Source organism: Hyla sarda, chromosome 4 (assembly GCF_029499605.1).
Source record: "Hyla sarda isolate aHylSar1 chromosome 4, aHylSar1.hap1, whole genome shotgun sequence".
Taxonomy (NCBI): domain Eukaryota; kingdom Metazoa; phylum Chordata; class Amphibia; order Anura; family Hylidae; genus Hyla; species Hyla sarda.
Genome location: NC_079192.1, coordinates 143394299 through 143407214, shown reverse-complemented (window position 1 = coordinate 143407214; position 12916 = coordinate 143394299). Strand labels below are relative to the sequence as shown.

Sequence of the window (12916 nt, the reverse complement as noted above, 5' to 3'; positions counted from 1 at the left end):
TCCAGAGTAGGAGAAAATCCCAATAGCAAACATATGCTGCCCTGGACAGTTCCTAAAATGGACAGAGAAAGGGGTATTCCAGGAAAACACTTTTTTATATATATCAACTGGCTCCAAAAAGTTAAACAGATTTGTAAATTACTTTTATTAAAAAAATCTTAATCCTTTCAGTACTTATGAGCTTCTGAACTTAAGGTTGTTCTTTTCTGTCTAAATCCTCTCTGATGACACCTGTCTTGGGAAACGCCCCGTTTAGAAGCAAATCCCCATAGCAAACCTCTTCTAAACTGGGCGTTTCCCGAGACAGGTGTCATCAGAGAGGATTTAGACAGAAAAGAACAACCTTAACTTCAGAAGCTCATAAGTACTGAAAGGATTAAGATTTTTTCATAGAAGTAATTTACAAATCTGTTTAACTTTCTGGAGCCAATTGATATATATAAAAACGTTTTTTCCTGGAATACCCCTTTAATGTTAATGGGCTTGCCATGGTATATGGTGGCATACCTTTTTGTTGGCATCCCAATGTATTGCGCCAACATACTGCAGTTTTCTGCATAGCCTAAACTGTACTATATACAGTATTCATAGAGCTTATCTATCCTAAGGTTGCAGAGGCCTAGTGCTTACATCAGCTACAATATACGAATAATAAGTTAGAATGTGACACACCCTTGGGCAGCAAGCAGTTATGCCAGACTCATATCTGTCTCTCACTCACTATATTAAGCCCATTTCACAATCTTCTCACCTGCACCACAAAAACATCTCCAGAATCTGCCCTTTTCTAATTGTTTAAAGGGGTACTCCGGTGGAAAACTTTTTTTTTTTAAATCAACTGGTGCCAGAAAGAAACAGATTTGTAAATTACTTCCATAAAAAAAATCTTAATCCTTCCAGTACTTTATAGCTTCTGAATACTACAGAGGAAATTCTTTTCTTTTTGGAACACAGAGCTCTCTGCTGACATCACGAGCACAGTGCTCTCTTCTGACATCTCTGTCCATTTTAAGAACTGTCCAGAGTAGGAGAAAAGCTCCATAGCAAATCTATGCTGCTCTGGACAGTTCCTAAAATGGACAGAGATGTCAGCAGAGAGCACTGTGCTCGTGATGTCAGCAGAGAGCTCTGTGTTAAAAAAAGAAAAGAATTTCCTCTGTAGTATTTTATTAGAAGTAATTTACAAATCTGTTTAACTTTCTGGCACCAGTTGATAAAAAAAAAGAAAAAAGTTTTCCAACGGAGTACCCCTTTAAACAGCTAAAACTTTCATTATTGCTCTGAATCATTCTCATCATGACTACTCTTTACTAAAAGGCCTTCCCTTCTCTAAACTCTCCCCTCTCTAGTCCTAAATGCTTTAGCAGGAGACATCTTCCTCTCCAGTTGTTACACCGATGCCTCCCCCTGTGTCAATCACTTCACTGGTTACCTATTCAGTCCAGAATATAGTATAAAATCCTCCCTCTCACCCACAGAGCTCTCCACAATGCTGCACCTCCCTACATCTCCTCCCTCATCTCTGTCTACCATTCTACACGTGCTGTCTGTTCTGCTAATAATCCAAAACTAACATCTATAATCTGAACCTCATGAAAATATCATTATTATTATTATTAGTTGTCTGTCATAGGACTTCATAAAGAGTGGATATCAGCTACTCTTAATTTAAAGAAAAAAAAATAGTTTATTACAACCATATGTTATATAAAGGGGTATTCCAGGCAAAAACTTTTTAATATATATCAACTGGCTCCGGAAAGTTAAACAGATTTGTAAATTACTTCTATTAAAAAATCTTAATCCTTCCAATAGTTATTAGCTTCTGAAGTTGAGTTGCTGTTTTCTGTCTAACTGCTTTCTGATGACTCACGTCCCGGGAGCTGTCCAGCTCCTATGGGGATATTTTCCCATCATGCACAGCTCCCGGGACGTGACATCATCATTGAGCAGTTAGACAGAAAACTTCAGAAGCTAATAACTATTGGAAGGATTAAGATTTTTTAATAGAAGTCATTTACACATCTGTTTAACTTTCTAGAGCCAGTTGATGTATCAAAAAAAGTTTTTGCCTGGAAACTGATATTTAATGCCCTTTGGATTTAAGTTATCTCCTCTTCCTTAAAGGAGTATTCCGGCTTTATACATCTTATCCCTTATCCAAATTATAGGGGATAGGATGTATGATCACAGGGACCCCCGCGATATCCGGGCAGCCCCTGGCATTCTGTGCTGAGTGCTGCCTCCGAGACGGGGACGTGATGTCACGGCCATGCCCCCAAGTGACATCACACCACGCCCCTCCATTCATGTCAATGGGAGGGGCCGTGACGGCCCCTCCCATAGACATGAATGGAGGGGCGTGATGTGATGTCACTAGGGGTGTGGCCGTGACATCACATCCCCGTCTCGGAGGCAGCACTCAGCACAGAATGCCAGGGGCTGCCTGGAGATCGTGTGGGTCCCCAGCGGCGGGATCCCTGTGATCATACATCTTATCCCCTATACTTTGCATAAGGGATAAGATGTATAAAGCCAGAATACCCCTTTAAGGAAGAGGGGCTATCTTAAATCCCCCTTTAACAACTAATTGTTTGGTTTTCTACAAGACGTAAAACATCAGGTTCTTTTAAAGTGAAATCTGGTAAAATATACATACTGTCAAGCACGTTACTTATAGGGGTTACTTGTACGTATCGTTCAGAAGGGAAATAAACCCCATGGAGAAAACACATTTCTCAGATAAAATTAGACTGATATTGTGATGTTATATTAAAATAGCTGTTTAACTCTCCATAGAAACAAATGGATATGCATGCTGAGAAGAAACATCTAATCCCTCCATAAGAAATGCATTATATTCATTGGTTGTATTGCAGGTAATGTTTAAAAGAACACGGAAGACGTCATCAATAAAGCAGCTGCCAATGTTTCCCTTCCTGAGTGTTAGTCACACAGTTCATGTCTTGCATGTTAGGATAAGCATTGGCTTTATCATCTCTCTTTTGCTGGTGGAATTGATTTATTAAGCCTGCTGGCGTCTAATTTCTTTATATTGTCTGCAGAGCTCTCGGAGACGTGCTCCAGCCGGCTCTGCATTCTTTTTCCCTACTAGTTTTACCTATTGACTGTAACTTAAGCAGACGACGTACTATGCTGGAAGTGATACATCACTGACATCAATTTCCCTGACTCTTCTATTCTTCATTTCTTTTCTCTCATGACACATCTTCCCCGTCTGCTATTACATGAAAATGAAAATCTATGGGATGTATATGCATTCTCTTCTAGAATCAAACTTTATCTATGCAGGCAGAAATTGTTTCATACATGTATAGATTTTTTCTGTTACTTTATGGTTGGAAGAAATATTTCATAGAACCAGAAATTGTAGATCCACATAGACTTAAAGAGTCACTCCGATGATCGCGCTCTGGCGGCAGGACATCTGTTTAAATTTCCTGCAATTCCATAGCCCAACACTTGCCCGAGATTACAGTGATCAGCATACAAATTTGTCTAAAGTTTAAAGGGTACCTCTCATCAAAAAAAACTTTTGATATATTATAGATTAATGTATGCAGAATAACTTTACAATTGCATGTTATTAAAATATATGCTTCTTTCTATTTAATTTTCCACTTTGAAGAAATGACCACTAGGGGTCTCCCTACCAGTCCTGGCAGCAAGCATTTCAGACTCATGCTGGAGTCCTAAACACTACGAGCTGCCAGTCTGCTTTGTTCACAAAGGAGAACACTCAGAGCTGCCAGCCTGCTTTGTTCACAGCCTGTTTGGCTGTGAACAAAGCAGGCTGGCAGCTCTGAGTGTTTAGGACTCCAGCATGAGTCAGAAATGCTTGCTGACAGGACTGATCGGGAAAAATACAATAGAAAGAAGCATATTTTTCATTAACATGCAATTGGAAAGTTATTCAACATTCATTAATCTAAAATATATCAAAAGTTTATTTGATGAGAGGTACCCTTTAATGCAAGTCTATGGGACTTCCAGCTAATACATATTCTGATCTCTACGCAACCTACACAAAAATATAGGACCTAAACCCTATGGATGCTGAAACCACATCCAACCCCAATATTGGCAAGACGCCATACAATAATGAAACCTACAAAGCGTGCCCAGTTCTAAATAAATAAATATCACAAAAGTTCATGTCAATCAAGATAATATGCTTTATTGAAAATACATAATAAATAACATAATTGATGGATCCCACCCTCCCTAGTTAAAAACCTGTTAAAAACAGGTACACAAAAGACAAGTTAAAAACAATAGATGGGGGAACATCCTGAACAGTCACAAAAATAAGGACTGCAGATAAATAGATTTAGAGAGAGAGAGGAAATACAGATAAAGCAGCATAACCCAAAAACAGCAAAGTGCAGGAAATATGTGGGTGCAGGCAACTAGAGATGAGCGAACTTACAGTAAATTCGATTCGTCACGAACTTCTCGGCTCGGCAGTTGCTGACTTTCCCTGCATAAATTAGTTCAGCTTTCAGGTGCTCCCGTGGGCTGGAAAAGGTGGATACAGTCCTAGGAGACTCTTCCCTAGGACTGTATCCACCTTTTCCAGCCCTCCGGAGCACCTGAAAGCTGAACGAATTTATGCAGGATAAGTCAGAAACCGCCGAGCTGAGAAGTTGGTGACGAATCGAATTTACTGTAAGTTCGCTCATCTCTACAGGCAACCAGTTGGGTCCGGTGTATGACCCCAATCCAGATATAGCAAAAACAAGATGGTCGCAGCACTACAGAGGTAGAAAAAATAAAGTGACTTTTATTCCACCGTATTTGCTAATGGAATAAAAGTCACTTTATTTTTTCTACCTCTGGAGTGCTGCAGCCATCTTGTTTTTGCTATATATATATATATATATATATATATATATATATAACAGTAGTGATATTGTTACGCCGAGCGCTCCGGGTCCCCGCTCCTCCCCGGAGCGCTCGCAACATCCTCGCTACTGCTGCGCCCCGGTCAGATCCACTGACCGGGTGCGCTGCGATACCGCCTCCAGCAGGGATGCGATTCGCGATGCGGGTGGCGCCCGCTCGCGATGCGCACCCCGGCTCCCGTACCTGACTCGCTCTCCGTCGGTCCTGTCCCGGTGCGCGCGGCCCCGCTCCCTAGGGCGCGCGCGCGCCGGGTCTCTGCGATTTAAAGGGCCACTGCGCCACTGATTGGCGCAGTTGTTCTAATTAGTGTGTTCACCTGTGCACTCCCTATGTATACCTCACTTCCCCTGCACTCCCTCGCCGGATCTTGTTGCCATCGTGCCAGTGAAAGCGTTTCCTTGTGTGTTCCTAGCCTGTGTTCCAGACCTCCTGCCGTTGCCCCTGACTACGATCCTTGCTGCCTGCCCCGACCTTCTGCTACGTCCGACCTTGCTCTTGTCTACTCCCTTGTACCGCGCCTATCTTCAGCAGTCAGAGAGGTTGAGCCGTTGCTAGTGGATACGACCTGGTTACTACCGCCGCTGCAAGACCATCCCGCTTTGCGGCGGGCTCTGGTGAATACCAGTAGTAACTTAGAACCGGTCCACTAGCACGGTCCACGCCAATCCCTCTCTGGCACAGAGGATCCACCTCCTGCCAGCCGGCATCGTGACAGATATGCAGCACACCGAAATGTCATGCAAAGTGCTTTATTCCATGCGGTACAAAAGTGACGTTTCGCCGGCCTCACGCCAGGCTGGCGAAACGTCGCTTTTGGAATAAAGCACTTTGCATGACATTTCGGTGTGCTGCATATCACTACTGTTATTACCAAGGAACCAGAGGACCGTGGCTCCAGCATGCGTGCACCCTGCCTACAGACCTTCATCTTTCTTGATGTGCTGCTTATTTTTGGATTTTATATATATATATATATATATATATATATATTTAGCTTGTCTTTTGTGCACAGGTTTTTAACTAGGGAGGGTGGGATCCATCAATTATGTTATTTATTATGTAGTTTCAATAAAGCATATTATCTTGATTGACATGAACTTTTATATTCTGATCTCTGTAGTCTTGTGCCACGAAGTTGTGGGAGATTTAAACCGATATCCTGCCGCTGGAGCGAGATGGGACTCAGGCTTTAACATAAATATGGATTTCATATTTCATGAATCTTGCTTCCATCTGTTTGTTATCATTTACATCTATTTGTCCTGTGATATTTTCCCATATACTCGTTATACAGTAGTAGGAGTAAATAAGAAAGCTTGTAAAGGTAACCGTGTTAGATGCAGTTTACAGAATAATAATATCAGGCATTTCTGTTTATGAAACATAGATTCTATACCCTATACACAGACACAATCCTTGCACCATATGACATTATTGATATATCTATTACATAAAAGAGAACCCAAACAAGAAAAACGTAGTCATTGTATAAACGCAATTCAGATATTGGATTATAATCTATAAAAATTTGATAACAAAGCACCTTAAAATTAGTACAAAGTATATTTCGAAGGATATGCACAAGTCCAGAGGTAGCGTGTTAAGTCCGTTCACCAGTGCTATATATCACCTGACACACCTGTGCTGCCGACCCGCCCCCGGCTTCTCAGCAATGAGCAAAAAGATATGTCCGGCACTCAAGTCGTGTGGATAAAATGCTTGTCTTTATTGAATCTTGCACAGAAATGACATACAGAAAGGACGCGTTTCGCACCAGCCGATGCTTAATCGTAGACTTATGTAAACTCTACGATTGGTGCGAAACGCGTCAGCCATCCTTCCTGTATGTGATTTCTGTGCAAGATTCAATATAGACAAGCATTTTATCCACACGCCTTGAGTGCCGGACATATCTTTTTGCGATATGCACATGTATATCATTGCAATGTTTTATTCTAGTACTGGTTAAAGAAAAGTAAGAAATGATTTGATTGATATGGAAAACACCTTCTATTTACAGTTTATAGAAATAAACATCTAGGCTTTGAGCATGTAATGAATCTGGTGACCACTGTCCTATTCATTCTCTATGGGGCTTCTGAACATTGATAATCCTGGAACCCCTGCTCAGTTAGTTTCCCCCTACCCTATACATAGGGGAAAACTTTTGATTGTCGAATAGCTCCATTAAACCCCTCTTCACAGTCCTACCTGGAAAAAAACTTGGTTTAGGAGAGGGTAAAGCATTTTATAAGGAGGCTAAAATTAATATGATATCTCTATTACAAACATGATAGTTCTTAAGGCTGCTTTCTAGGAAATCCCTCTAGTATCAAGGAACCAAACTGTTTTAAAGGGGTACTCCACCCCTAGACATCTTATCCCCTATCCAAAGGATAGGGAATAAGGTGTCTGATCATAGGGGGCCTGCCGTTGGGGACCCCCACGATCTCCCTGTTGCACCTGGTGTTCCACGATCTCCCTGCTACTCCTGGTGTTCATTTAGAGCATCGGGTGCAGCGCCGGAGGCTCGTGATGTCACAGTCGCGACCCACTTGTGACATCACGGCCACGCCCCCTCATCGCAGGTCTATGGGAGGGGGCGTTATGGCAGTCACGCCCGCTCCCATAGACTTGCATTGAGGGGGCGTGACCTTGACAACACAAACCTCCACCCCGCATCGGCAGTCATCCTACACGGAGCAAAGTTCACTCCGTGCACCGGATGTCTGGGGTGCCGCAGCCGAGATCACAGGGGTCCCCAGCGGTGAGACCCCTGCGAACAGATATCTTATCCGCTATCCTTTGGATAGGGGATAAAATGTCTAGGGGCGGAGTACCCCTTTAAGGAACCCCTGCTGGGAGTCCCTGGCATACAGAATAAATATGAATTCAGGTAGAAGAAACAGACATGGTCGCACATCTACAATCTTGCACAATGATATAATTGCTTCTCAGCATAATTTCAAAAACTAACAGGTTGTTAGTATATAAGTTTTGATCAAAAAGTACAAGCCCACTCGCCACGTCAAGGCCACCTATTTAGAGTGGGTCCCTAACGTCCCTAGCATAAAATGGCGTAGCACTGGGTGGCGACCACCACCGCCGCGACACCAGTGCCCACAGGGGGAACGACCCACTGGCAGAGCGGCCCCAATGCCACTCAAACCAGTCCATGGGTCGCACCTCCCCTCAGACATGGCGCCACGGCAGCAATGGACGCCGCACAGCACCACACCAGTGTGAACAGGATGCTACAGCTCACTTACCATGCTCTCCCAGTCAGACTGGGAGGCTGCCAGGGAGGAAAAGGCCCATGTGTAGCTAACTACTGCTTATATAGGGTTGGGCTGAGGGGGTGGGGAAGAGTGCAGACAACATGTTCAAAAAAAAAAAAAGAGGGGATAGAAAACACAATGTGAATTCAGGTAGAAAACAGACATGGTGCACATCTACAATCTTGCACAATGATCTAATTGCTTCTCAGAATAATTTCAAAAACTAACAGGTTGTTAGTATATACGTTTTGATCAAAAAGTACAAAGATATACAGAATAAATAGTATGAGAGATTTTCACTTACCAGCCCAAGGTTTAGAAGCTTAGAAACAATCTTGTCAAATACTCCTCTGTCATTTTCTTCATAAATTCTCATAGCAATCTTCTGTACAATATCTTCTGCAGTGAGCGGTGTTCCATCTAACTGGTGAAGCCCATCAGGATCATCTGAAATAATAAATAATTTCTGACCTACTCTCTGCCATCAAATGATATCCAATCTGGAGAAATGCTGCTAATGTCTCCCTCATTAGTGCTGAATGTTTAAGCTCCAAACCCCATTAACTCCATCCTACATTCATTTTCATTCATAAAATAGCACCCCAGATAGGGAAAAGCCTATGAGTTATTAAATTGGTTATTAAGAATAGTCATAAAAAGGAAAAAATCTACAGCATCATTTATTATAAATGTACCTAAGTCTCATTGGCTTATTTCATCCTTAAAGCCTTAATGCATCCTATTTAAGAAGGACATACTGAATATATAGAACTTTGCTTGTTCTAGTCTAAAGGCTTTAGCTAATTTATAAAGCTTCAGTTATTTACAAACATGAAACCTTAAAGGGGAAATCCACTCAAAATTGATCTCTAGATATTCATTCACAATCAGATGCAAGGATTGGAGCACTCACCTCTGACACCGATAGATGCAAATAAACTTCTTAATTAGATGTGCACATGAAGTGACATAGCAGGGAGGTGGAAAGATGGTACAGGAGCGGGTGGGTGCAGCCGGTGGGCGACGGTCCGTATTGCGCGTTTCGCGCTTTGTCAGGCCACTTAACGGGGCCTGACGAAGCGCGAGACGCACGATACGGACCATCGCCCACTGGCTGCGCCCACCTTTAACAGGGCCTGACGAAGCGTGAGACGCGCGATACGGACTGTCGCCCACCGGCTGCACCCACCCTTAACGTGGCCTGACGAAGCGCGAGTCGTGCGATACAGACCGTCGCTTACCGGCTGCCCCCACCCTTAACGGGGCCTGATGAAGCGCGAGACACGCGATATGGACCGTCGCCCACCGGCTGCACCCACCCTTAATGGGGCCTGACAAAGCGCGAGATGTGCGATACGGACCGTCGCCCACCGGCTGCACCCACCCTTAATGGGGCCTGACGAAGCACGAGATGTGCGATACGGACCGTCGCCCACTGGCTGCACCCACCCGTTCCTGTACCATCTTTCCACCTCCCTGATATGTCGCTTCATGTGCACATCTAAAAAAGAAGTTTATGTGCATCTATCGGTGTCAGAGGTGAGTGCTCCAATCCTTGCATCTGATTGTGAATGAATGAACTTTGTTTCTACTGTGAACGCTGCAGACATAGATGCACATTGCTATCTAGTAGCTTGGACTTTGCATTGAAACAGGGCCCAGTTTCCATTCTTCTATATTGAGCTACATGATCTCTACATGATCTCTAGTGATGTCATAGGTGTAGCTGTAAAGTCATTGAAACCTCCTACAAATTTCAATAGTATAGTGGGTTAGTCAATTCTTTTATGACTGGAACATTCTGAACACATGGCCATTCAAATCAATGGAGCTTTGCATCAGGGACTTCCAGTAACTGAAATATCAGAGCAATGCCAAAAGGGTCGAATCATTAAATAGAGTCATTTCATCCTTAAAATCAATATGAGTCTGCAGAACAGACTGCACCCCTGGGGTCATCCCATGTGTGTCTAGGACCTATCAGAAGATCATTTTTTGCTGTTTTTCTCCGGTATCTGACAAATGACTTTCCCACTAATGGAATTGTTGAATGTATTAGTCATCCGCTAAAGATGACATAATACATTATACAGCAATATGAAAAGAGTGGATGAGTAATAATAAGACACAATAATTCCAAAAATACCTTCATATTTATAATCCAATCCACTTTTAGTAGAGTCAAAATACTCCACTGGCTTTATGTTTTTAGTGGAGTCTACTTCATCCATAGAGGTCTTGTGGTCACCAACTGTGTTTTTTGTCCAACCACTTCTTTTGACATTATTTTCTTTCTCCGCAACTGACATTAAGAAGTTTAGGTCATCCACAAAGGAGTCATTTTTTACTTTATCTACAGGATAGGGAGAAAAAAAACTTTAGGTTTTTTTTTTTTTTTGCTTCCTCACTTATTGCAAAAAATAATGTATTTGGTTTAAACTTTTTACCTTTACCTGCCCCTCTGCTCACTGAATCCGTCTCAGCAATCTCTGCCTCAGCAATCTAAGGGAGATGATGATGAAAACCAGAAAATCATTAGTACCGTACAGTCTCCAGACTTCTTGGTTATTTAGTTATTTCCTCTCAGATAAAGCGGCAGGAAGCTGACATACTGCCAAACAATGATCATTAACCCTTCAAACCAAAGTACTTGGTAAACAGGCATCAGATACTTTTCTATTAACGTAACTGTTTTTATAAAAGAGTTAGAAATTTGGCACTTTGACTAAGTTTCATTAAAATAACATAAACGATCAAATGAATCTCTATTAAGTCAATATTTATTAAAAACTAAAAGAGTCCTCTGCACTGGCACTAACTTATATGTACTGCATCCTCTTACTAATGGATGCTCAGCGGTACTATGGTAAGAAGATGGTCCATACCACGTTAATGTTCTATCTGTGTATGGATATTGCCAATATTAATAAACTACTTAAAACAATTCACTACAATCTGTTTACTTTTTATTTTTTTTTATAGAAATTCTCTATGCAAATTGCAATAAATGATGTAAATGTCTGGAAACCTACCTGTTCTTCCAATGGTCTCTCTACACTTAGTTCTCTGTTATGAAGAGCCTTGTCTAGAAGGGATGAAGAGACAAACAGATCACTACTTATCCATCACTGGATATGTCATATGCCTAAATGGGGCAATCATTACTGAACATTAACTATAGCTACATATCTATATATAAACAACTATACACCTCAATATGCATGTTATAAAAAAAAAAAAGAAAATAGGGGGGTTTGTTTCTTTAAGAATTGATTTGTAAAAAGGGATTTAGTTGGATTACTGTAATCGTTGGATTAAAGAGAACATCTGAGCTGCGCTCTCTTCATATACATCTTTTTATTATATCTTTGTAGGATGCATTACACATTCATAGCATACATTACATGATCTGCTGTATCTATAGTACATACACCATCCTAAATAATAACAAGCATGCTTAGTAAAGAGTACACTTACCTTGGCTACTGTCTGGTTTAGGAAATCCATGAACAACACATATCACCCCAATAAGGGCACAGAAGATAAACATAGGCTTAAGAGCCATTTGCCTCCAAGGCCAGTGTCCTTGTCCAACCCTGCCTTTTTAGATGGGGTAGTTGACTTTTATTCTTGTGCCAGTGACCAGTGCATTGAATGTGTGGTGCAGGGGATGAGTGTGATCTTCAGGAACAGGTGAAGGTACAGGAGGCTCCGGAGCTGTCCACTGATGTGGTGCTGAACCAGTGCTGGGCTATGCTGCCAGATGAGATCTGTCCACCGGTGTAGGGCTGAATGTAGACTGTGCGGCTGTCCACTGCTGTAGTGCTGAAGCTGAGCACTTATACCGCGGCTGGCTGCCTCCTATTGTTCATCATAGTATGAATGGGATGTGGTCTGCTCGTATAGATCAGGAATCACAGTGTACGTCACCTGGAGGAGAGCAGCCGAGCACCGCCAATGCTGCTATGCGGGACATGGTGACCTTTACTACAGCCGGGGATGTAAGAGCCTGTGTGATTGGAGCGCGGAGAGCAGTGATTGGTTAGAGGAGACACACCCGTCTACTGCTCTCTGTAGACGGCTCCTTCACCGGATTGGGGCTGATGTTGGTAACATTCTAGATGGCTGTATTTTCTATTACAACATTCCTCCTGTCAGTGAATATGGAGGCTTAAAGATTTATGAAGGAAATAAGAAGGTTTATTGGATACACATGACATTTCTCGATGAAATGTAAAAGCCTCTTTACACAGTATGTGTGAGTGTCCTGATTGTTAGATGCAAAACAATTCTGCATTAATGAAGTGCAACCATTAGGTAAGGGATTAACAAACGGCGTGGTCCAGCTGTTGCAAAACTACAACTCCCAGCATGCCCTGACAGCTAAACGCTGTCAGTGCATGCTGGGAGTTGTAGTTTTGCAACAACTGGAAGCTAGAGATGAGCGAACTTACAGTAAATTCGATTCGTCACGAACTTCTCGGCTCGGCAGTTGATGACTTTTCCTGCATAAATTAGTTCAGCTTTCCGGTGCTCCGGTGGGCTGGAAAAGGTGGATACAGTCCTAGGAGACTCTTTCCTAGGAATGTATCCACCTTTTCCAGCCCACCGGAGCACCTGAAGGCTGAACTAATTTACGCAGGAAAAACATCGACTGTTGAGCCGAGAAGTTCGTGACGAATCGAATTTACTGTAAGTTCGCTCATCTCTAC

At 42.4% G+C, this 12916-nt stretch overlaps 1 protein-coding gene across 2 annotated transcripts in view; it reads right to left on the bottom strand.

Annotated features, from left to right (window-relative positions):
- SCG3 (secretogranin III) overlaps positions 1-12189 on the bottom strand; it is a 62470-nt gene extending 50281 nt beyond the window's left edge. The window contains exons 1-5 of one of the 2 annotated variants that reach the window (XM_056572312.1): positions 11682-12189; positions 11237-11289; positions 10658-10706; positions 10351-10557; positions 8509-8651 (exon numbers count right to left, since the gene is read on the bottom strand). In XM_056572312.1, the coding sequence (XP_056428287.1) occupies positions 8509-8651; positions 10351-10557; positions 10658-10706; positions 11237-11289; positions 11682-11769 (540 nt within the window). In that variant the 5' untranslated portion in view covers positions 11770-12189. Of the gene's footprint in view, positions 1-8508; positions 8652-10350; positions 10558-10651; positions 10707-11236; positions 11290-11681 lie in introns of both variants that reach the window. The other variant, XM_056572311.1, reaches the window with a different exon arrangement.
- Positions 12190-12916: the final 727 nt, after the last annotated feature.